This window comes from Artemia franciscana, chromosome 20, assembly GCF_032884065.1.
Source record: "Artemia franciscana chromosome 20, ASM3288406v1, whole genome shotgun sequence".
Taxonomy (NCBI): domain Eukaryota; kingdom Metazoa; phylum Arthropoda; class Branchiopoda; order Anostraca; family Artemiidae; genus Artemia; species Artemia franciscana.
Genome location: NC_088882.1, coordinates 15,076,543 through 15,098,714, shown reverse-complemented (window position 1 = coordinate 15,098,714; position 22,172 = coordinate 15,076,543). Strand labels below are relative to the sequence as shown.

Here is a 22,172-nt window from a genome sequence, read left to right as displayed (position 1 = left end):
AATTTATTATTCCAAAGCAGAAGCTTGTAACTGTGATTGAATAAGGTCCCCGTGCAAACTATCTATGATCCATTTATGCGTTATACATAATGAGACGTAGGAAAGAAGAAGACAAAGAAATATAATAATATGTGCAACCACAAGGTCGAAAAGACCTTTCCTCAGTTTCTCAGGAACGGTTAAGGGTAATAAGTTAATACAATCTTGGCATATAGAGGGGGATACTGAAGTAAATCAAAAGGCACTGTGTGTATTTTAAGCTGTGAAAACTGTTTATCTGTGATATATAAGAAACTGCCAAGGGAATTCAGCTAAACTTTTTTTGGGTGTGGTGAGGAGGATGGTCGATCTTTCGATCAGTGTATTTGAAAAAAAATATTCCACGTACTCATCAGTTTCAATAAGGGGACATATTGCTCGGTGCTGGGCTTATTACCCCCGGAAAATTACCGGCAACATGCAGAATTGAGCAGCCGTAGAGAAAGCCTGACAAATAACAATTAGTAAGATAAAATTAAGATCAATTAGCTGTGGACATTAAGCCCATGGATAATTGTAGAAAAAGCCAAGACAGATAGTCCGGGTGAGAGCCAAATCTGGGATAAGCCCTTTTCAGGATGGTTTAAATATGATGTCACTTCACGTTTTGATAGATAATTCTATCATCCATCCGTTCTTACGTCATTCCTAGGGCAGAACTTTGGTAGATAGTCATAGAACTAAGGGGATGGATGAAATTAAGAAAAGAATGAATTTTGGAATATCCTGCCAACATTGAAAAATACAGGCAGAATATGTGGTGTCGAATTTTTATTGCATTTATTTTATGTTTATATATTTTTTTTTGTATTCCTTGGGGTTGAGTTTTCATTGCAGTATAGTTTAGTATAAAGTTTAAAGTTGGGGTTGTAGGGGTATTATCGACCCAGAAAGCAAGCTTATTAGACATTTCGAAGTTTTTAAACATAAAATTTGATGTGGTATCCTACGAGTTAGATGAGGGCCGGATAGCAGAGAAGGAACCGAGAGGGAGTCTGACTGCCCTCCAGTAGCCTTCGGTCGTTAAAAAGGACACAAGAACTTTCAATCTTCAATGGAGTGATCTCTTTCCAAGTTTCTAAAATAGCCCTTTCTATTTTAAGTTGGTGAGCAAAAAGTTACCCGCCCTTTTTAGGCTTCATTTTGGGGGGGAAGTATTTATCGAAAATCGGTGCTTTTGAGTCCCATTTGCCAGAGGAAGGACCAATGTTTTATATAATTTTTGGTAAATTAGTCACCTTGGTTAGTGGGATCGTTTGGGGGGGGGGGTCCCAAAAAATATAATTTATTTTCTTAAAATGAACTTTTTCGCATGCTGACCGGTCTGCGTTGCGTGGGTACCGATCTCCTGATTCAATGCCTTTTGCCGGGTGTGCAATGCGTCGCTAGGGAATAATTTGAAAAAAAAAACTGTTATTTATTAAGTAGCTTTTAATCTGTTGCTTGTTTTAAGCGTACAATTTATTTTTACTTTAAGCAGGTTTTTTTAATCCATGTCGTTTTTAACATAAGGAAAATGAGGAAAATTGGGGTTCAGTCTACACTTCGTAATAAGTTCTACGTTGATATTTTTCCAAATCTACTGCCTTTGAAACCCTCTCATCAAACAGTTCGTGGTAACGAACTATAGTAAGGAGCGACCCGGCTCAATAGTAACCGAAACTCTAAAATACGGAATTTTGATACTAATAGATACATCAAAAGAATCGCATTTTAATGCTGATTTTAAATATATAAGTTTGAGGGCTGCTTCCTCATCAACGCCCCGCTCTTTACGCTAAATTTTTTTACTGTTTTAAAAAGAAGAGTTGAGAGAAAGTGTCAAACTATAGCATAAAGAGCGGGGCGTTGATGAGGAAGCAGCCCCTTTTATATACGAAGTGATTTCTGTTCGTTTTAAGTTTTAATGTCGGTCCTTACTTTCAGTTAAAAAAACTTGTTTTTTTATTTAATCAAGTAAAAACGTGAGCCTAGGTAATTGCAAAATTGCAAAATGTTCTATGCTTCCTGTTTCGCCACAATTGTACAGGTCATCTTTTTATTCCTAATAATTAAGGTGCTTTTTCTTCCTAAAATCTATCAGTTAAACATTAGATTCTCTTGTTTTAAAACTTTCACACAGTTCGTGGTAACGAACTGTAGTAAGCAGCGACCCGGCTCAATAGTAAACGAAACTCTAAAAACGGAATTTTGATACCAATAGATATATCAAAAGAATCGGATTTTTATGCTAATTTTAAATATATAAGTTTCATCAAATTTAGTCTTACTCGTCAAAAGTTACGAGCCTGAGAACATTTGCATTGTTTTGGAAAACAGGGGGAAACATCCCCTAAAAGTCATACGTTCTCAAACGAACAGAAATTACTCCGTGTATGAAAAGGGCTGTTCCTCTCTCTACGTCCCGCTTTTTATGTTAAAGTTATTTACTGTATAATAAAGTAGAATTGAGAGAAAGAGTAAAACTTTAGCGTAAAGAGCGGGACGTTGAGGGAGGAACAGCCCCTTTCATACACGGAGTAATTTCTGTTCGTTTTAAGTTTTAATGTCGCTCCTTACTTCAGTTAAAAAAAAAACTTTTTTTTTATTTTATCAAAAGTAGATTCGAATACACCCTCTACATGTGCAAATAGGACAGACGTGGAATCATTGAAGAATTAGAATGTAGATATACAGTGGATATAATTTCCTGAATGAAAAAGAAAATAAGACTTAGTACTTTTTATAATGATATTTGTACTATAACTAGATAGGTCAAATTGGTTTTAGTTTGGTCGTAGAATTTGGCGGAGAGGGGTCTGCTCCAGGAATCATTTAATTGCTTTAATTTTTATTTCCAGTATTTAATTGAAACTCTGATTCTCTTATTTTTCATTAAAATACCTAATAAGCACTGATGACGTTCTATTCCTTACGTTTTGGATTCACATGCTAATTCATACATGTAGAACCGACTATGTATAATACCATGCTGACTTCTTGCTTTTTTCGCTTTCCTAAATATATCTTACCAGCTCCAAAAAAGAAATGACAAATGTTCTTAGACCCCTTGCCAAATCAAGATTTCCTTTTAAAAGCCTTCAGGACCCCCCCCCCCCCCCCCCCCAAGTAAGGGTATAGTCCTTACAGCATCCCAATATATTTTATATTTCTAAATAACTTTTATATCTCTAACACTTTTTAAGAGGTTGCATCGCATAAGAGGTTTTACCCTATACTTTAAAGAGGTTTTATCCTATAGGAGGTAGGGGAATCTCGCCAAGATTTGGGACAAAACTGCATTATTACCTTTCCACTATAGGATAACCGACATTATTTATCGTATACACACTAGTTGTACATTATAATCGGACCTGAAACGCACTGTGAATCTTTTTACGATTATCTAAAAAATGGTTCTAAGAAAAATCTCAAATACCTTATTTTTGAAAATGTGAAATGCGCCCTTGTTTTTGGGTATAAAGATATATGCTTTTAACTATAAATGGATATAAGCTGTCTGCCGAATGACCGATTATGCTTGAAGGACATGACAAATATGGTGCTAACCCTCAATACGTCTAAATACTGCTCTGATAAAGTCTCTAGTCATTTTTCAGACTTTTTTGATCTTTTTTTTTTTTTTTTTTTTTTTTTTTTTTTTTTTTTTTTTTTTTTTTTTTTTTTTTTTTTTTTTTATAGACCAAATTAGCATTGAAGAGCTGGACATCATTTACAAAATTCCGCACACTGTCCCTATATCAGCTCATCACAAATGGAACTATGATGATCTTTTGGAAAAGATGTGGGAATACTTGCAACTTGTCCGAATGTAAGTATATCTTCTTCTTCTTCCCTTTCTTACTATTGTAGAAATCCACTGATCCTTCCTGGGTTTTTCTCTGTATTCTTCGTTTTTAATGGGCTTGTTTTACTTTATTTTGAAAGGCTAAATTCATCGAGGGCTGTTCTGATGTTGGCGTTGAATTAGAGGGACTAGGTTAAAGTTATTTGTTGCACCCTTTCGACCATCTTGGGCGTAGAACTGAACCTATTCTTTATAATAATCTGAATGTTTATAAGTTTTGGAGAAAACTTGTTTCTGAGAAACCTGTTTCTTTTTTAACAGAAAAACGCGAAAATTATAAAAACAAGGACTAGGACCCCACTACCACCGTCGGTGGAACGGCAGATCAATATGCTAAATCGCAAGGTTACATATTCGTTCCCAATAGTCAGTAAAAGGTAGCGTATATACGTTGAAAATATATTGTTTTTTTTTCGGCAAAGGTTTTGCTTATTGAGTGAAGCCAATATTAAAAATATAATATGAGTACATATCATTAAAGAAATTGCTTAAATGCGACCCTTAAACTGGCCTTTAAACTTGACCATTAAAGCTGGATAAATATTTCATTTTACGAAATTAAAAACCCTTCACCTCAAGGTAGTGTCACTGCCTTTATAACGGCTCAAATCGGGAATTGCTTCCTACGTCTTAAAGTCAATTCCTCTTGAAAATCCCGCTCCTGCTCACCCAAAGAAGGGTCTTCCGCCCCATAAATTATCTTTGAAGGCCAATTATTTTTGTCCCCAAGGTCACCCCTCTCCTGAAATGTTCGGAGTTTTGAAGAATATTAAATAAAAAAAAAAAAAAAATTAACTGAAAGTAAGGAGCGACATTAAAACTTAAAACGAACAGAAGTTACTTCGTATATGAAAGGGGCTGCTCCCTCTCCAACGCCCCGCTCTTTACGCTAAAGTTTGACTCTTTCTCTCAACTCTACTTTTTAAAACTGTAAAAAACTTAACATTAAACAGTAAAAGGTAATCTTTGTACCTGAGCAGTTTTTATTTCAACCTTTAAGGATTTGCAGTACAAAAACACCTTTTAAGAAATGCAGGCTCAGACAAGAAATTCATATCTTAAAGAGTATGACATTTGGCAAGGGGACCGAATTGAAAAAAAAAAGGAAAATGGACAAGCTATTGAAAAATATAAGAAAACCAGTGCCGGATATATCTCTAGCTATTGGGAAAGGTGTACGGGCTTGATGGCGTCTACCCTGACGCCATCTGTACTTGTTTATATGGGTAATAAATGTGCAATCATGTGAGAAAATGACACCTAGTATCTTTACTGCATTCATAACAGGGAAAGGAACCTGATAAAGTCTTTTTTTAGAGGGTTGAGTTTATAAGTATTTTTGTCTCTATTGAGTTAATATTAGATCGAAAGTGTTTCGGGAACTTTCTTCATGGAGATATCTTCCTCAGGAACATAGGCGAGTGGTAAAATGATATTGTTAAAATACTACGTACAATATTTCTTTTGGCGGATTTCTTGCTCTTTTTTTTCACTTTCATCAGTAAAGGTTTAGTAAAGATTTTCAAGCAGGCAGAACAGGCAAGGGCATATCTAGTAATTTCTTTCGGGGGGAGGATAAATAAAAACTTTAAAAAATGCATAACAAATTTGTTACGATTTTACGTGTCGGACAAAAATTTTGGGAAGACGGATTCAAACGCTGAATCCCCTCCCACCTTGAATTTGGCCTTGAAAAGAGGCTATCTAGGTCAGTTTTCCTGCTATCATCTTTATTTGGCACCATTCTTATTTTTGGCCTGCTTGATTTTGCAATGATTTTTCTTACTACATTATCTGGAATATTGGATATATTGTATATTACTAGGTTATAAATCAATGGAAAGCTTTGGTATTTTTTTTTTCAAGACCACACGGCCTTTTCTATGAGACCACAAAGGCTCTAGACCACACTAGAGTCTTTGCATATATTTTGTTTCACTGTCTAATAAAAGGACCTGTCCCTATTTGGAACTCTTATTTATTTCTTCTATTCAAAGCTAGGTCTCATCAGTAATGTTTTCTGTTTCCCTTAATCACGTCCTGGCAAATCTTGTTTCTTTTATACTATCTATAAATTTGGTTGACAAGTAGGAAAACTAATGTCATGGATTTTTCAGAGAAACATCTTTTAAGTCTCTCAAATTTGCTATACTGACAGCGTACAAGATGAGGTGGAAATATTTCTAAAATTGCATCTTCCAAAAAACTGAAAAAACTAAATACCGTTTGAATATCCCACCGTCGATGAAGAATATGCGTCTAAAAAAAACAAACAAAAAAAACTAGCGGATCTTTTAGTGGTGGTTAGTGATGGAATTAGGTGATTCAAGTGCATATTAAATCCATACAACACTACAAACCGCGTCATAGCACTCCACTAGTAGGGCACTAAGTTTGTTTTTCAGTGTTGCTAGAAGTACCTCTTTTCTTTTGTTTCCAGTGTTGTATGTCTGCTTTTCTTTTCTTTTTTCCTCTCTTCTTATTCTTTTCATGCTCCATCTTTGTAAATCTCTTTACTTGATGTTGGGCAATAAAAATCATTCGTTCATTCGATTTCTGGCCATTGTAAACACACATCTTTTACTTCCCTCAATTCTTAACCAGTCACTACTCTCTTGTGATATACAGCAATATGGGTTAAATTACCCATTTTCAAAAATTACCATTTCCTCCCCCCCCAAAAAAAAAAAAAACAAATAAGGATTTCAGAAAATAATTGGGCAAAATCAGAAAAAAGGAAGAAATTTAAGAGTTTTGAGTACTTGCTTGCTGTTGATCTTGTGTAATGTTTGATGCGTAATTTTCGTCCTTTACCTGATAATTATACAACGACCTTAGTGAAAGGTTGAAGACAAGGGCGCACCTCCCTCTGCGTACGGCCTTGATTAAAGACCTAACATATCTGAAATATTTTTATAATTTTGTTTATAATTTTGTTTATAATTTTGAATACAGTTCGCATAATTTACCTACCTTTTTTAGCTTTGAACCAATTTATATTTTAGCTATACAAAGCCAAAAGGCCAACTGCCAGATTATACTTCGCCTGTGGTGTTACAAAGTGGACATTGCTCAGTTGAAGATTTCTGCAACAAACTTCACAAATCAATTATTCAGGACTTTAAATAGTAAGTTATTTAGACTTTGGAAAAACCACTATTTATCTATTCAAAGATTGTTTCAAAAGGTATTTTAACTTTTAAGAATGATCATAATTACAAAATGCTATAACTAGGTATTTCTTCAGCCATCCCCCCCCCCCTTGTTGGAAGAGTTTAATAAACAAAAAATAATAATAATAATAAAACCTATAAACAATATTCGAATGCTTAACAAAGTAGTACTTTGCAAAATAAATTTCAAAGAAAATAAAACTGAAAAAAAGAACGAACTATTGTGTTTTATTATGTCACTTGGTATGTACCAAGTGACATAGCGATCGCAAATTTTGTCGGTCTGTCCTGGTTTTGCTACTTTAGGCATTTCCAGTTAAGCTAGGACGATGAAATTTGGCAGGCGTATCAGGAACCAGACCAGATTAATTGTTTCCCCAATTCGACCATCTGGAGGGGGGGGGAAGTGGGGTGACGGTTAATTCGAAAAAATTAGAAAAAATGAGGTATTTTTAACTTACGAACGAGCGATAAGATCTTAATAAAATTTGGTATTTAGAAGGATCTTGTCCTTTAGAACTCTCATTTAAAATCTCGACCAGATCCAGTGACACTGGGGGGAGTTGGAGGGGGAAACCGGAAATCTTGGAAAACGCTTAGAGTGGAGAGATCGGGGTAAAACTTAATGGGAAGAACAAGCACAAGTTATAGATACGTGATTGACATAATTGTTCTCTATGGGGAGAGAAGAAACAAAAACATCCTATACCATCATTAAACAGAGCCAAAAAACTCAAAAATAGTGTCAGGCAACACCAACTACACCACTAGAACCACCGTAAAACACCGATAAGACATAGTGACAGTCCTTTTGCTTAAAGAACAAGGAAAATGCACGATAAGAAAGGAAAGTTGCTGCAATCCTAATAGCTCGTATCGAAAACATATTTTATTCTTTATTTATGTCCGCAAATAACGGAGCAATGAAACATCGTAAAAGACCGTTTAGTGGCTTACTTTAAAGACATTGCTACATCAAATGCTTGTATCTTTTAAAAAGTCCCTTCTCTGGAATATTATGCCATGTTTCCCTGACTTCAAAGCATAGTTCTCTGGACTTTCACTTATTATGTCAACAGAGAAAAAAAAATGTATTTCCCTGTGTTTAATCATCGAAAAATTGAGTCTCATCATTGTTGTTGAGATAGCTGCAACCTAGTCGAAAAACAACATATCCCAAAGTAAATTGATTACTCAAGATAGCAGGATTCCTGTAATAATAAACATTGTAGCTAACAATAAACATTATTAAAAAATAAATCCCTGCTTGACCATAAAGCTAATGATCTTTCAACAAAATATTGCCCACAATTATCTTTTTAAAAGTCCCTTCTCTAGAATTTTATGCCATTTTTCCCAGACTTCAAAGCATAGTTTTCTGGAGTTTCACTGATTATTTCAAATGCGAAAAAAAAATTGCTCTGCCCTTCGTTTAAATATCTTTGAAAAATTCAGTCTCATCATTGTTGTTGAGATAGCTACAATCTAGTTAAAAAACAGCATAACCCAAAGTACGTTTATTACTCAAAATAGCAGGTGTCATGTAATAGTTATTAATAGAATTTTTTTTTAAATTTTAAATTAACAAAAAAATTGCTTATGGCAGGAATCGAACCTGCGACCTTCCGGACTAAGTCCAATGCATCTCCCGCTGTGCTAAACAGGCTTACTAACAAGACTCAATTATAAAATACTTGATGTTATCGTTTCGCTTTAACGTCATTTTAAGGTGGAATTATGCTGTTTAAAAATCTTAAACATTTGTTTTAATGATAACTTTTTATTTCTGACCCTGAGGAATAGTGGTGACAGAGTTCAGGTCACACACTGTAGGTTTTTGCTAACGAACAAGGAAAAACAAGCTATTGCTGAACTTATTTTTCTTTGCTTTTCTTTGAAAAACTGTCGCTGAGTAACTATTTATAAGAGATTTTTAATTTTGAGGAAAGACGTACATCGTGTTTTGTAGACAAGGACGTAGTATTTTGGAGAAAAGTAAAAGAGACGAGTCAGAAGAGAACTAACAGTTCTTGCCTGACTGCTATTTTAGATGTGATCTTTGATCATTGTAAATTACTTGAAATATCCAGAAATTTTGATTGTTTCATCAATTGATTAAGCAGGTGCAAAAATCTGAATTGTTTTCGTTTCTTTCTTTATTCCAGAGGTTTTAACTATAATTGAGACTTGCACTTGCAAATATGACTCAACAATAAGAATCAACAGTACATTAATGAACAGTGCCTTAAAAGCTGTTTCTGATAAAGTATTTCAGTGAGACTTTTATTTTTGGGGAAAGACAGACCATAATTTTTTGTACAGAAATAAGAGACAAATTTAAACACAGGAAACAGTGACTTTGGGGCTACTTATGTCACCTTACAGGCGGGTCCCAGCAATTGTGAATTAGCGGGAAGATCCCGCACTTTGATTGTGTAACGACACAACAGAACAGTCCAAATTACCGAGCAGTATGCAGGGAAAGACTAAGTCCAATACTATCCTAAACTCTAAAAGACGGAATTTTGCTAACAATTAATACATTAAAGAATTGGCGGAAATTCTCTATGGGGGAGCTGGGGGTTGTTAATTTGGAAAAATAAAAAAATTGAGGCATTTTAGATCCGGGTGACCGGATCTTAACGAAATTTGATATTTAGAAGGAACTCATGTCTCAGAGCTCTTATTTCAAATCCTGACCAGATCCGTTGATATTGGGGGGAGTTGGAGGGGGAAACCGAAAATCTTGGAAAACGCTTAAAATGTCGTAGATTCGTGATTGACGTAACCGGACTAGATCCGCTCTCTTTGGGGGAGTTAGGGGGTGGGGTTCAGTGCTTTGGCGAGTTTGGTGCTTTTGGACGTGCTAGGACGATGAAAAATGGTAGGCGTGTCAGGGAGCTGCACAAATTGACTTGATAAAGTCGTTTTCCCCGATTCAACCATCTGGGGGGGGGGGTTGAAGGGAGAGGAAAGATTAGAAAAATTGAGGTATTTTTAATATATATATATATATATATATATATATATATATATATATATATATATATATATATATATATATATATATATATATATATATAATAGCTGTTGGGATGGCACTTCGCGCCACCCCAACACCTAGTCGGTGGGGAAGCTACGCGCCCCCCAAGCCCCCCCCCCCGCGCGTAAGTCGTCACGTGCCATATTAGTTACGCGTCATTGTCGTTGTGTCCCTGTGTCCCTCCTGTGAATATATATATATATATATATATATATATATATATATATATATATATGTGTGTGTGTGTGTTTTTAACTACGTAAAACTTGCGAATATACAACATTCTTCGCTGTCCCACTGTGCGTATAAATAGATTGTCAGGTTTAACGACTCTTGAACATGCAACATATAATTGTCTATGGGAAAAACAATCCGTATTCAGATCTATACCTCATTATTCTAATGATTGCCCTTGAGCTTTGTTAATGGTGACTGCTAATCGAACATTCCCTGTGTCCCCGTCGTCATTTATATATCCCCCCTGTGCTCCCTGGCGTCCCCGTTGTAGTTGTGTCCCTGTGTCCAGCTCGTCATTTATATTCCCTGTGTCCCGGTCGTCATTTGTGTCCCGGTGTCCCAGTCTGCAATTTCTCTTTGAGTGTCCCGGTCGTCATTTATATTCCCTGTGTCCCAGTGTCCCGGTCGTCATTTGTGTCCCGGTGTCCCGGTTTGTAATTTCTCTTTGAGTGTCCCGGTCGTCATTTATATTCCCTGTGTCCCGGTCGTCATTTGTGTCCCGGTCGTCATTTGTGTCCCGGTTGTCCATGGGAAAAACAATCCGTATTCAGATCTATACCTCATTATTCTAATGATTGCCCTTGAGCTTTGTTGATGGTGATTGCTAATCGAACATTCCCTGTGTCCCGGTCGTCATTTATATATCCCCCCTGTGCCCCCCCCCCGGCGTCCCCGTTGTAGTTGTGTCCCTGTGTCCCGGTCGTCATTTATATTCCCTGTGTCCTGGTCGTTATTTGTGTCCCGGTGTCCCAGTCTGTAATTTCTCTTTGAGTGTCCCGGTCGTCATTTATATTCCCTGTGTCCCGGTCGTCATTTGTGTCCCGGTCGTCATTTGTGTTCCGGTCTGTAATTTCGTCAGTCGAAAAACATGACGTGAGTCGACAAACAACTTCATGACGGCATAATGCTCAATCCATATAATGACGTTAGTCGACACACAAACATGACGTCAGTCAATAGTCAAACAACTTATTTATATATATATATATATATATATATCTATCTATATAAAAATAAGTTGTCTGTCTGTGGATGGATGGATGGATGTGTCAGGTGACGTCACCTGAAAAAACTGGATTAGGTGACGTCAAAACTGAAAAAACTAAAAAAAGGCAAAAACTACAAAAAAAACTAAAAACTAATAAAAAAAATAAAAAAGCTAAAAAACTAAAAAAACTATAAAGGTAAAAACCAATAAAAAACTAAAAAAAAACTGAAAAAACTAAAAAAAGGCAAAAACTACAAAAAAAAACTAAAAACTAATAAAAAAAGTAAAAAAGCTAAAAAACTAAAAAAACTAAAAAAACTAAAAAAAGGTAAAAAACTAAAAAAAATAAAAAATAAAAAAAAACTAAAAAAAAGGAAAAAACTGAAAAATAAGCTAAAATAAAGGTAAAAACCAATAAAAAACTAAAAAAAAAGGAAAAAACTAATAAATGACGACACTCAAAGAGAAAGCGACCAGGACAAAAGGAATGTTCGATTAGCAATCAACAAAGCACCGGGACACAGGGAGTATAAATGACGACCAGGACATAAGTAAAAAAAAAAAACTATCTATATATATAAAAATAAGTTGTCTGTGGATCTGTGGATCGTGGATCAGGTGACGTCACCTGAAAAAACTGGATCAGGTGACGTCAAAACTGAAAAAACTAAAAAAAGGCAAAAACTACAAAAAAAACTAAAAACTAATAAAAAAAATAAAAAAGCTAAAAAACTAAAAAAACTAAAAAAAGGCAAAAACTACAAAAAAAACTAAAAACTAATAAAAAAGCTAAAAAACTAAAAAAACTAAAAAAAAGGCAAAAACTACAAAAAAACTAAAAACTAATAAAAAAAATAAAAAAGCTAAAAAACTAAAAAAACTAAAAAAAGGTAAAAAACTAAAAAAACTAAAAACTAAAAAAAAACTAAAAAAGGTAAAAACTAAAAGAACTAAAAAAGAAAAAAATAAATGACGACACTCAAAGAGAAAGCGACCAGGACAAAAGGAATGTTCGATTAGCAATCAACAAAGCACCGGGACACAGGGAGTATAAATGACGACCAGGACACAAGTAAAAAAAAAAATTAACAAAACTAAAAAGAAGGTAAAAACTACAAAAAAACTAAAAAGAAAAAAAAACTAAAAACTAATAAAAAAACTAAAAAATCTAAAAATCTAAATAAACTAAAAAAGAAAAAAAAAAGGAAAAAAATAAAGGAGAAAAACAAAACTAAAAAACGAATGTATATACAGACCGGTACACCGGGATACAAATGACGACCGGGACACAGGGAATATAAATAACGACCGGGACACAGGGACACAACTACAACGGGGACACCGGGGGAAACAGGGGGATATAAATGACGACCGGGACAAAAAAACTAAAAAGAAATAAAAACTAAAAACTAATAAAAAAAACTAAAAAATCTAAAAATCTAAATAAGCTAAAAAAGAAAAAAAAAAGGAAAAAAATAAAGGAGAAAAACAAAACTAAAAAACGAATGTATATACAGACCGGGACACCGGGATACAAATGATGACCGGGACCCGGGACACAGGGAATATAAATGACGACCGGGACACAGGGACACAACTACAACGGGGACACCGGGGGAAACAGGGGGATGTAAATGACGACCGGGACACCGGGACAGGGAATGGTCGATTAGCAATCACCATCAACAAAGCTCAAGGGCAATCATTAGAATCATGAGGTATAGATCTGAATACAGATTGTTTTCCCATGGACCATTATATGTTGCATGTTCAAGAGTCGGTAAACCTGACAATCTATTTATATGCAAAGACAATGGGACAGCAAAGAATGTTGTATATTCGCAAGTTTTACGTAGTTAAAACCATATATATATATATATATCTATATTCACAGGTGGGACATAGGGACACAACTACAATGGCGCGTAACTATTATGGCGCGTAACGACTTACGCGCGCGGGGGGGCTTGGGGGGGCGCGAAGCGCCCCCACCAACTAGGTGTTGGGGTGGCGCGAAGCGCCACCCCAACAGCTAGTATATATATATATATATATATATATATATATATATATATATTGTGAGTTAGAATTTTTTTAGAATTGTGACCTTTTTAGATCGTTGTAGTGGCCAGAAATGTTAATATCCCAGTTAAGAAAAAAACTATATAGCCGATTTTGAAGCCGGGCCCCGGGGATTGACATGTGGTAGGCTTGTCCGTAGTGATTCTCATCGTAAATAGAAACCTTTAAATGAGTCAGTTTTGCTTGCTACTCTTTCCTCGGGAAAATGGAGGGTTCCTCATGTGATGGCATTGTTTTTTCTAACATTTCTTTCTTCTTCACTTTTATATTGATCGGTTCTGATTTTTGCTGTCACTTGTCTTAAAACAGCACAATTCTTTTTTTTTCACTCCATTTTCGACACGTTTTGATACTAGCTTTCTCGCGATTGCTTGTAATTCCCACTGTCACTTATCATTAACCCAATATTTCCTTGTTGTCGCCGTAGTATGTATCTTTTAGCTGAATGTTTCTTTGTTCTTCACTTTGGTTTTTGAGTAGTATTAATTCTTGCTGCCGCTTATCTTCGAACCGTATGTTTATTTGCTCTTCACTTTGGTTTTTGACTCATTGCAATTGTTGTTGACGGAAGTATTGTTCTTCATTTTCGTTTATCGTTATTTTAGACATTTTTTAATACCCTGTACCTTAACTCCTCAGATTGGTCTTTTCACGTTTGATAGGGGTCTAGGCTGTTCAACTGTCCTCTAGGCCTTATGAAACTACTTAAAACGCCTTTTGTAAATATATTAATTACACTTAGTATTTTATACTGAGCTATGTTCCTTTTGTAATATTGCGTGCGTCATAGATATAAAAACGATACTTTCACTCCTCAGGGGGGGGGAGAGGAAATTATTTAATTTATTTTCTTGGATTGTACTCATAAATATGACGTCGATCATATGATTTTTCTTGTCAATCATATGTGTCATGTGTAAATTTGCCTACTGAATGCCCTACCCCTGGTACCGCAGTCTTTTGGTACTTTTTGAAAAAAAATCCCCCCTTAGATTTATACCCCTCCCTCACCTTAATCCCCGTTAATTGACGGCATTGAAAACACCAATGCTGTCCAATCTGGTAAATTCTCTAGTTACCTTACTCTTTATATTTTACCTTACTCTTAATATTTATATAATTTTAATTTAAGTGATCTGGTCTTGCTTAGATTATTTTCGAACCTATTTTCGCACCCTGAAAATTCTCTGGTTACCTCACTCTCTATATTTTACCTTACTCTAAATATTTATATATTTTTAATGTAAGCGATCTAGTCTTCCTTAGATTATTTTTAAACCTATTCTCGCACCCTGAACGCACAAAATCACTAGACATTAATTCGCTTCGCTAAAACTCGACAAAGATACTCAGTTCATTAATCTAAACCTAGAAGAGTTTTAACTTTTTTTTTAATATCATCTTCCCCTATAGCCTTTAATGTATTACTTCGGTCAACATCCATTGAAATAATTCATATAACTAGAATAAGACACAACCCTGATTCCATACCAAACCAATTACTAGCCTTGTTTTGCTCTGTTCCTATTCGATTGTATTGGCAATTCTAGGTAAAAAAAAGGTACAATTCTCATCTGAGTTTCCACCAATAAGTGTAAAAAGTGACGTAAAAGGGTCTGTCTTTAAAATTTTATGTTATAAATAAAGGGGGAACAAATGTTGCAAGTGAGAAACTTAACAAAAATGAATCAAACTAAAAATTCCTCAAAACATAATTTTAAGTTGTTGAAACTTTTATTTAATTCTTTAACCTGGAGCTTAAAGTGTTGCCAGGTGTCTGCTTTAAAATTTTGCCGCCAAAAAAGTGAAAAATGCGCTGAAAGCACCATTTTTCAAGTGAAATTGCGCCAAATGAACAACCCCCCACCCCTCATAAAGAAAATGAGCCAATTTGAAAAATTTAATGCGCAACCGCCTCAAAACAACGCGTGAATGGCGCTTTTGCACCCGATCTGGCAACTCTGGTACATATCACTATTTGGTGACTGTAATGCGGCATACTTAGAATCGATTAAGGCGGAGAAGCGGTGTTTCCATTCGAACTTTCTGAGTTCTCTTATTCAGAATGTTCTTGTGCTACATTGATCGAATTTGATTAAAGGGTCAAAAGCACGAATTAGTGCCTGGATAAGGATTTTGAAGTTTTTACTTCCATATTCTTCCTACTTTTAAGACTTGAACGATTCGGTGCAAAGGAAAAAAAAAGATCAAAAGTTAACACTGTTAATCTTTAACTAACTTAATTTTTATCATAGCTTAAAAAATTTCTAGGTTTTCCTCTGAATTTCTAGGCTTTGTAAAGGCGGTTTCGAAAATGTGAGAAGCAAATAATGTCCCGTAAATAAGCAAATTTCAATATAGATATTTTTAATGTTTAATGCAAGTCATGTAATGCCATGATCTTCTTTGCGTGGCACCGAGGAAATATTTGGCTTCAAAACTTTTTACATTTTGGCAGTAAACCTAGTTAACTATTTTATGTATCGAAACTTATTTTTGTAATATATATTATGCCTCACAATTAAAAAGAAAGTGGAAGTAGGATCATAAACTCGCTTCTACTGATCCTTTAAATACATTCTTCTAAGTTTTGTCCCCGGAGCACCTTTCTTCTTTCCAGTCAAACAGTTCGTAGTAACGAACTGTAGTAAGGAGCGACCCGGCTCAATAGTAACCAAAACTTTAAAAAATGGAATTTTGGTACCAATAGCTACATCAAAAGAATCGCATTTTAATGCTGATTTTAAATATATAAGTTTCATCAAGTTTAGTCTTACCCATCAAAAGTTACGAGCCTGAGAAAATTTGCGTTATTTTAGAAAATAGGGGGAAACACCCCCTAAAAGTCATATAACCTTAACGAAAATCACACCATCAGATTCAGCGTATCAGTGAACTATACTGTAGAAGTTTCAAGCTCCTATCTACAAAAATGTGGAATATAACATTTTTTGCCAGAAGGCAGATCACGGATGTGTGTTTATTTGTTTGTTTTTTTGTTTTTTTTTTTCCAGGGGTGATCTTATCGACCCAGTTGTCCTAGAATGTTGTGAGAGGGCTCATCCTAACGGAAATGAAAAGTTCTAGTCCCCTTTTTAAGTGACCAAAAAAATGGAGGGCACCTAAGCCCCCTCCCACGCTAATTATTTTCCCAAAGTCAACGGATCAAAATTCTGAGATAGCCATTTTATTGAGCGTAGTCGAAAAATCTTATAACTATGTCTTTGGGGACGACTTACTCCCCCACAGTCCCCGTGGGAGGAGTTACAAGTTCAAAACTTTGACCAGTGCTTACATATAGTAATGGTTATTGGGAAGTGTACAGGCGTTTTCAGGAGGATTTTTTGGTTGGAGGCAGGGGTTGAGAAGAGGGAGATATGCTGTGGGAACTTCCCATCGAGGAATTTGTCATGGAGTAAGAAAATTTCCTTGAAGGGAGCGCAGGATTTACTAGCATTACTTAAAAAAAAACGAAAAAATAAATATTAAAAAGTTTTTTTTTCAGCTGGAAGTAAGCAGCAGCATTAAAACTTAAAACGAACAGAAATTATTACCCATATGAGGGGCTCACCTCCTCCTAACACCTCGCTCTTTACGGTAAAGTATTTTTAGTAATTTCAACTATTTATTATGTGGCTTTTGTGATTCGGGGGTCATTCTTAATGAATTGGGACAAAATTTAAGCTTTAGTGTAAAGAGCGAGGTACTGACGAGGGGGCGAACCCCCTCATATATGTAATAAAAACATGAGAATACAAAAGTTCTATACGTAAGCTAATTTATAAGTTACGTATATCTTTTACTTATAAAAAGATTCATAAAAATTAAAAGTTCTAGTTGCCTTTTTAATTGACCAAAAAATCGGAGGGCAACTAGGCTTCCTCCCCCGCTCTTTTTTTCTCAAAATCATTTGATCAAAATTATGAGAAAGCCATTTAGCAAAAAAAAAAAAAAAAAATAAACATGCAAATTTCGTTTTAATTATTCCTCTGCGGAGAGCCAAAATCAAAACATGCATTGATTCAAAAACGTTCAGAAATTAAATAAAAAAACAAGTTTTTTAAATGAAAGTAAGGAGCGACATTAAACCTTAAAACGAACAGAAATTACTTCGTATATGAAAGGGGCTGCTTCCTCATCAACGCCCCGCTCTTTACGCTAAAGTTTTACTGTTTTAAAATGTAGAGTTAAGAGAAAGAGTCAAATTTTAGCGTAAAGAGAGGGGTGTTGAGAAGGAAAAGCCCCTTTCATATACGAAGTAATTTCTGTTCGTTTTAAGTTTTAATGTCGCTCCTTACTTTCATTTAAAAATTAGTTTTTTTTATTTAATTCATGAGAAGTCAGTTTTCTGGAGATCCGTTTTTTTTATATTTTAAATGTAATATAAAAAACACTCGCTCGACAGAAAACTTGCAAGGAATTGAAATAAAAATACTTTCTTGGGCCCTAATTTTGGATGTGGAACTATTCCTAAAAGGTTTGTTTATGTAGCTCAAGAATTACTTGCTTGGTAGTTTTTAAACTTTTCTGGAAATGGTGAAAAGACATTTTCTCCCAATTTCTTCAAAATAAATTTTTTTTCCAAAATATCCCTGAATATTATGATCTGTAAATTATGATCTGTATTGGAAGAAAACTTGTTTTGTTCCTTGTTTGGTTCTTTAGTATTTTACTTAAAAGACCAAGACTTTTTAACATTTTATTTAGTTTTGTCCGATTAGACCAAAGAAGATCAACTACCAGTTTACGGGTAAAGCTAGGGGAGCTGGTTATTTTGAAGAAAAGGCAAGCGTGATCAAAGGAGGAAGTGTCACAGACGAGAAACCGTTTTTGGAAGCATGAATTAGAAATTTAAAGGATGGAAACTGATAAAAAATTTTATCGAAGATTAAAAAAATAATAAAATACTTTAAAAAGACGTATTTATCTCCAAATACATTAGTTTGTTGTATCCAATTGAAGTTCCTTCTTCTTCTTTTTTTTTAGTGCAGCCAACGAATTAGGCGTTTTCGAAGTATTTTTCTTTAACTCTTTTTGTCATTTTTTATTCAGTATTTTAGCGAGTTTTAAAGACTGAACTAAGATTCGCGTTCATGCAGTGCATCATACCCTAGTTCTGGCATCCAGTTTCCACGCCATGTTGCATGATGTAAATTTTCATACTTATCAGCGCTTTATCATTTTTGTTTTTTAATATTTTTATTTTCAGCTTTTATATAGTCTTTCTTTAGTAGTATGTATTAAAGCGCTATCTACTTCTGGCTACGATGGACATTAATCACAGCATCTACCTAGCTAAAAGAGCAATTACATTAGAATTTTCTATTCTAGTGCACTTGTATGGGGCTCATCAGTGAAGCATTTGCCACAAAATGTTGGAAAGGACCATATCCTTAATGACGAAGATGTTGTTCAAATTGTTAAGAAAGTTTGATATGGACCATGTGTCGCTCTGTTTATGACTCCCATGGACTCGAATAAATTTGACTCTATTACCAGTGTTATTTTTGAATTTGAAATTATAATTTGAGGGTTAGGACAACTCACTGGGGCCTTTTTTTATTATTATTATTTGTAAATACTTATGGAATTACTGGATAATATTCGTAGGGTAAAGTGTCTATAGTCTCAGAAAGGCTATAGCAAGGTCGTATCCAGGGGGAAGGGTTGTGGTTTTGACCCCCACCCCCTAAAATTTGTGTCCGACTCATAAAACGTAACAAAAATGTATATGAACAGATTTACCGACCAAAATACTGGATGTGTCCTTGGGTTATAGCCTTCTAGAATCTTAAGGAAATTGTCATATACAATTGTTCTAGATTGTTCAATTTTCGCCCTTTTCTTTATCCAAATAGCAAAAGAACCATTTTTATGTTTTGTTGGACTCCTAAAATTGCCTTCGCGACTCTTTCTCTCTCTTTCTTTTTTTTCGTAAAAAGAGGCAAACGCAGACAACAAGATACACAGAAGTTGTCAGGAAGGTTTATAAGTACGTTATATGTCAGAGATAACTGTTCAAGGTTATTTCTTTTTACTAATTATTTTTAAATAGACTAATTATTTGAAGCCCAAAGTAAGATGGGTACCAGAAAGGAGCAATCAAGCAAACATATCTTGATATGTTATATTTATGATATGTGATATGTTATTGATATGTTATATCAATAACATATCACGGGGTATATGTAACACATATAACTGGGTATATGTTATATACCCAGAAAGGAGCAATCAAGCAAACATATCTTGATATGTTATATTTATGATATGTGATATGTTATTGATATGTTATGTTATATTTAGCTGGATACTAATATTAATTTGACCAAAAAATGTTCCTTAACCCCTTTTGATTTTTTTTTGAATGCCTGCCGGATATCTCATTCTTTGACATCTAAAATGTATGTTTGATCAAGAAACATGACGAATTGATAAGAGAGCAATCCTTGGCAATATAAAATTGTATGAATTAAAATTAAGTCATATCGCCACTGACAATGCAGAATTGCCTGATAAAACTAGAAAAATAATAAACAAAGCCTAATTATAATTTACTAAAATACGATTTCAGTTAAAAGTCGAATTTTGTCCGACTCCGCCCAGTGGTATCAGTTCACGGAAATATAAAGTTGACTGTATTTTTTTAATTCTACAAGAGGCAGTTTTGTTCTTTTTTCAATGAAAGTGCCAAACAATTCACTTCCTAATCAAAAAAGGTATTTTTCAAAATATATGGGAGGACCAAAAATCTTGGGGAAAAATTCACCCCCTGCCCCTCCCTCCTCAATTGATGACTGAATCCAACCTGAAATTTTATAAAAAGAGTAGATGCTTTCCTTTAACTCGTATTGTTTATTGTAATTTGTTGTAAAACAGTTCAACATAGTCCTTAGTTAGTTTTCAGAACATAGATTAGTTTTTTTTATGTTTTAATGTAAATTAAACATCCTGCCCAATTGCTGGACATGCTTCTATATTGTCGACCCAATACAAAGGAAAAGTAAAAATAAAACTTTTTTTTAGGCTTTATAATTAGTTCTTTTATTTATCTGGGGTACCCTGGATCGTATTGAGTGTATGGACTAGATTATCCCCCTCACCTGCTCAGTTTCCTGTAGGCTGCTCTTGGTGATCAATCTTAAAATAGATGTTTAAAAACGAACTAATTCTAAAATTTTATTCAAGCAGAAAAACAATTGGAATAACGCTCAAGAAGACTGAATTGTATTTCGCTTCGACATCTTCCGTCGAAACTCAGTTTCTTTATGAAAAACATTTATTTTCAATTTTTCCTCGTTTTATAGAGGAATGCACTGTGGATGTTTGGATATCCAAATAAAGAGACCAAAATTATGGCTATTATTGAAAACTTCCTGCCATCTTTGTGTTTATTTTTATTTGGGGGATTTTTAGTTTACTCCAGGGTTGTATCCAGTATTTTTTCTTTTTTTTTGGGGGGGGGGAGGAGTACAGAAAATAAAAAACCTGTGATTTTTTTACATGCATTTTGTTATGGTTTTATGAGTCGGACAAACACTCCAGGGGGTTTTCAAACCTCCTAACCCTCCCCCTGGACTCGGCCTTGCTTTACCCCATCGTTCCTTTTTTTGAGTTCATAGGAGGTAATTTTTTCAAACTAAGAAAAAGAAGGTAGTTTATCCTGGTTTTCAGTTTTCAGTTTCCTGGTTTTCCTGGTATTACAGTTTTTAAGCTATTGTTTCGTGGTTCTTTTATGGCAATATATATTATGGTTTTGAATTCAATTTTGGTAATAGCTGATAACTAATTGGATTCTTTTTTTTCTCTAAAAGTTTGATCTATAAATTGCTTTTGTCATGCGACAGATCTTGGTGAGACATGAAATCGGCATTTGGGGCTAAAATTGTCCAACTATCAATTTAAAGTGTGTCTAATTGTATAAAACTAAGTTTGAAAAGGGTCGAAATGGTGGCAACTATAACTAGTTTTGACAGAAGAAGTCAGCAATAAATAGCAGCGAAAACACCAATAGATAAAAATTGTATGATTAAGCACCCTTAATAAATGTATAGCATTGAACTGGTAAAAATGTGATATCGAATGAGACACGTTTAGTCCCTCAGTTGGGGGAAAAGAGGATAAAGCAGGAAATGAAAAATTTTAGGGCTCTAATATTTAATAAAAGTAGAAAGTATTTAGCAAAAGTATTTCCTGCAACGTTGATTTTCTGCTTTGAAAGGCTTTTGCAAAAGCCTTTTTACTAAAGGGAAAGCAAATGTTCTGTGGCTCTTTGGTCAACAACTTTCAAGATCCGTCTATGGCCCTTTTGGTCAGTGCTATAGCTCAATATTTTACCTCCTTTGACAGTTAATCACTCTCTATAATCCCAACTATCCCCCCTTTATGCGGTGGGGTATAGCATGTTTTCTTTTGTCTCCTAATTGACAGCAAAAAAGGCATAATTGTTTGGTAAAGAAACGTTTTAAGAATATGCACATGCAAATCAAGATCCATTTAGCAATTAATCAAGATAGGTGTTCTTGGTTCAGAAGGGAGTCGTAGAGTTTTTACGCTACCCTCAGATGAGCATGCAGAAGTAAGAGCTGTGAGTATTTCCTCCTTCTTCCCTCCTTCATTGCTATTACATACCTCTACTTTGCTATAGATAGGTATAGTATACCAAAGGTATAGTATAGATTACAATTTTAAAGTAGAACTCAGAGACTTAACCTTCCTAGTCCCCCGAGGACTTGCATTCCAATTTTTGGAAAACGTTACTGG

The 22,172-nt window shown here is 34.7% G+C and overlaps 1 protein-coding gene across 1 annotated transcript in view; it reads left to right on the top strand.

Annotated features, from left to right (window-relative positions):
• Positions 1-21,470, top strand: part of LOC136039792 (developmentally-regulated GTP-binding protein 1) — a 49,456-nt gene extending 27,986 nt beyond the window's left edge. The window contains exons 6-8 of the mRNA XM_065723668.1: positions 3,721-3,850; positions 6,892-7,014; positions 18,741-21,470. Of these exons, the coding sequence (XP_065579740.1) occupies positions 3,721-3,850; positions 6,892-7,014; positions 18,741-18,843 (356 nt within the window). The 3' untranslated portion in view covers positions 18,844-21,470. The remainder of the gene's footprint in view (positions 1-3,720; positions 3,851-6,891; positions 7,015-18,740) is intronic.
• The last annotated feature ends 702 nt before the right edge of the window (positions 21,471-22,172 follow it).